The sequence below is a fragment of the Ursus maritimus genome, unplaced genomic scaffold (genome assembly GCF_017311325.1).
Source record: "Ursus maritimus isolate PB19 unplaced genomic scaffold, ASM1731132v1 scaffold_4, whole genome shotgun sequence".
NCBI classification, from domain to species: Eukaryota; Metazoa; Chordata; class Mammalia; order Carnivora; family Ursidae; genus Ursus; species Ursus maritimus.
The window spans coordinates 79,160,715-79,161,334 of record NW_024426552.1 but is presented as its reverse complement, the minus strand read 5'-3'; the positions used below and the strand labels follow the sequence as shown (position 1 = coordinate 79,161,334).

Genomic DNA, 620 nt, shown 5'->3' with positions numbered 1-620 from the left:
CCCCCCCCAACCCCCCGCCCCAGGGGTAAAGGGCTGGGTCTGGGTTTGGGTCTAAACATCTTTCTACACACTCTTGTTTCTACTTCCAGCATAGTGCCATGCACTTCGTGGGGACAGAGGGAATGTCTAGGATGGTGGAAATGGGAGGGAAGAGAGAAAAAGTTCAAGGGTGTGAGTGGTGCTGCGGAGGGGTAGTGGGGTGCTGAGACCTCAGCCCAGGTGGTGAGGGGGAGGAGCAAAGAAAAAGTGTATCTGTAGGGGAGGTAAAGGGAAGGACACCTGGGATAAGCACCTGATGTCCTTGTCCTGTGCAGCGCCCCCCCCCCCCAGCTGCATGCAGCTTAACACCCTTTAGCCCTCCAGCCTCTCAGGCCCTCGAGCCTCAGTTTCCCCAGCTCAGAAGGCTAGGGCGGGCTTGGGGTAGGCCCCCGGGCCTCGCGCTGCCAAGGGTAACTCGGAGCAGCGGTCCCGGAGTGTGATTCCTGAGGGCTCGTCTCGGCTTACCAGGGTCTGCTCGTACTGCAGCGCCCGCGGCTCCATCCCTTCCGCCGCCGCCGAGGCCCCCGCAGCCGCCATCTCTGCCTACAGCCCTCCGGCCTCCCGCTGCGGCTCGGGCTCGG

General features: G+C 63.1%; 1 protein-coding gene across 1 annotated transcript in view; it reads right to left on the bottom strand.

Moving 5' to 3' along the window:
* Positions 1–576, bottom strand: part of CLCN2 (chloride voltage-gated channel 2) — a 14,226-nt gene extending 13,650 nt beyond the window's left edge. The window contains 1 exon segment of the mRNA XM_040621495.1: positions 505–576. Within this exon segment, the coding sequence (XP_040477429.1) occupies positions 505–576 (72 nt within the window).
* Between the last annotated feature and the right edge of the window lie 44 nt (positions 577–620).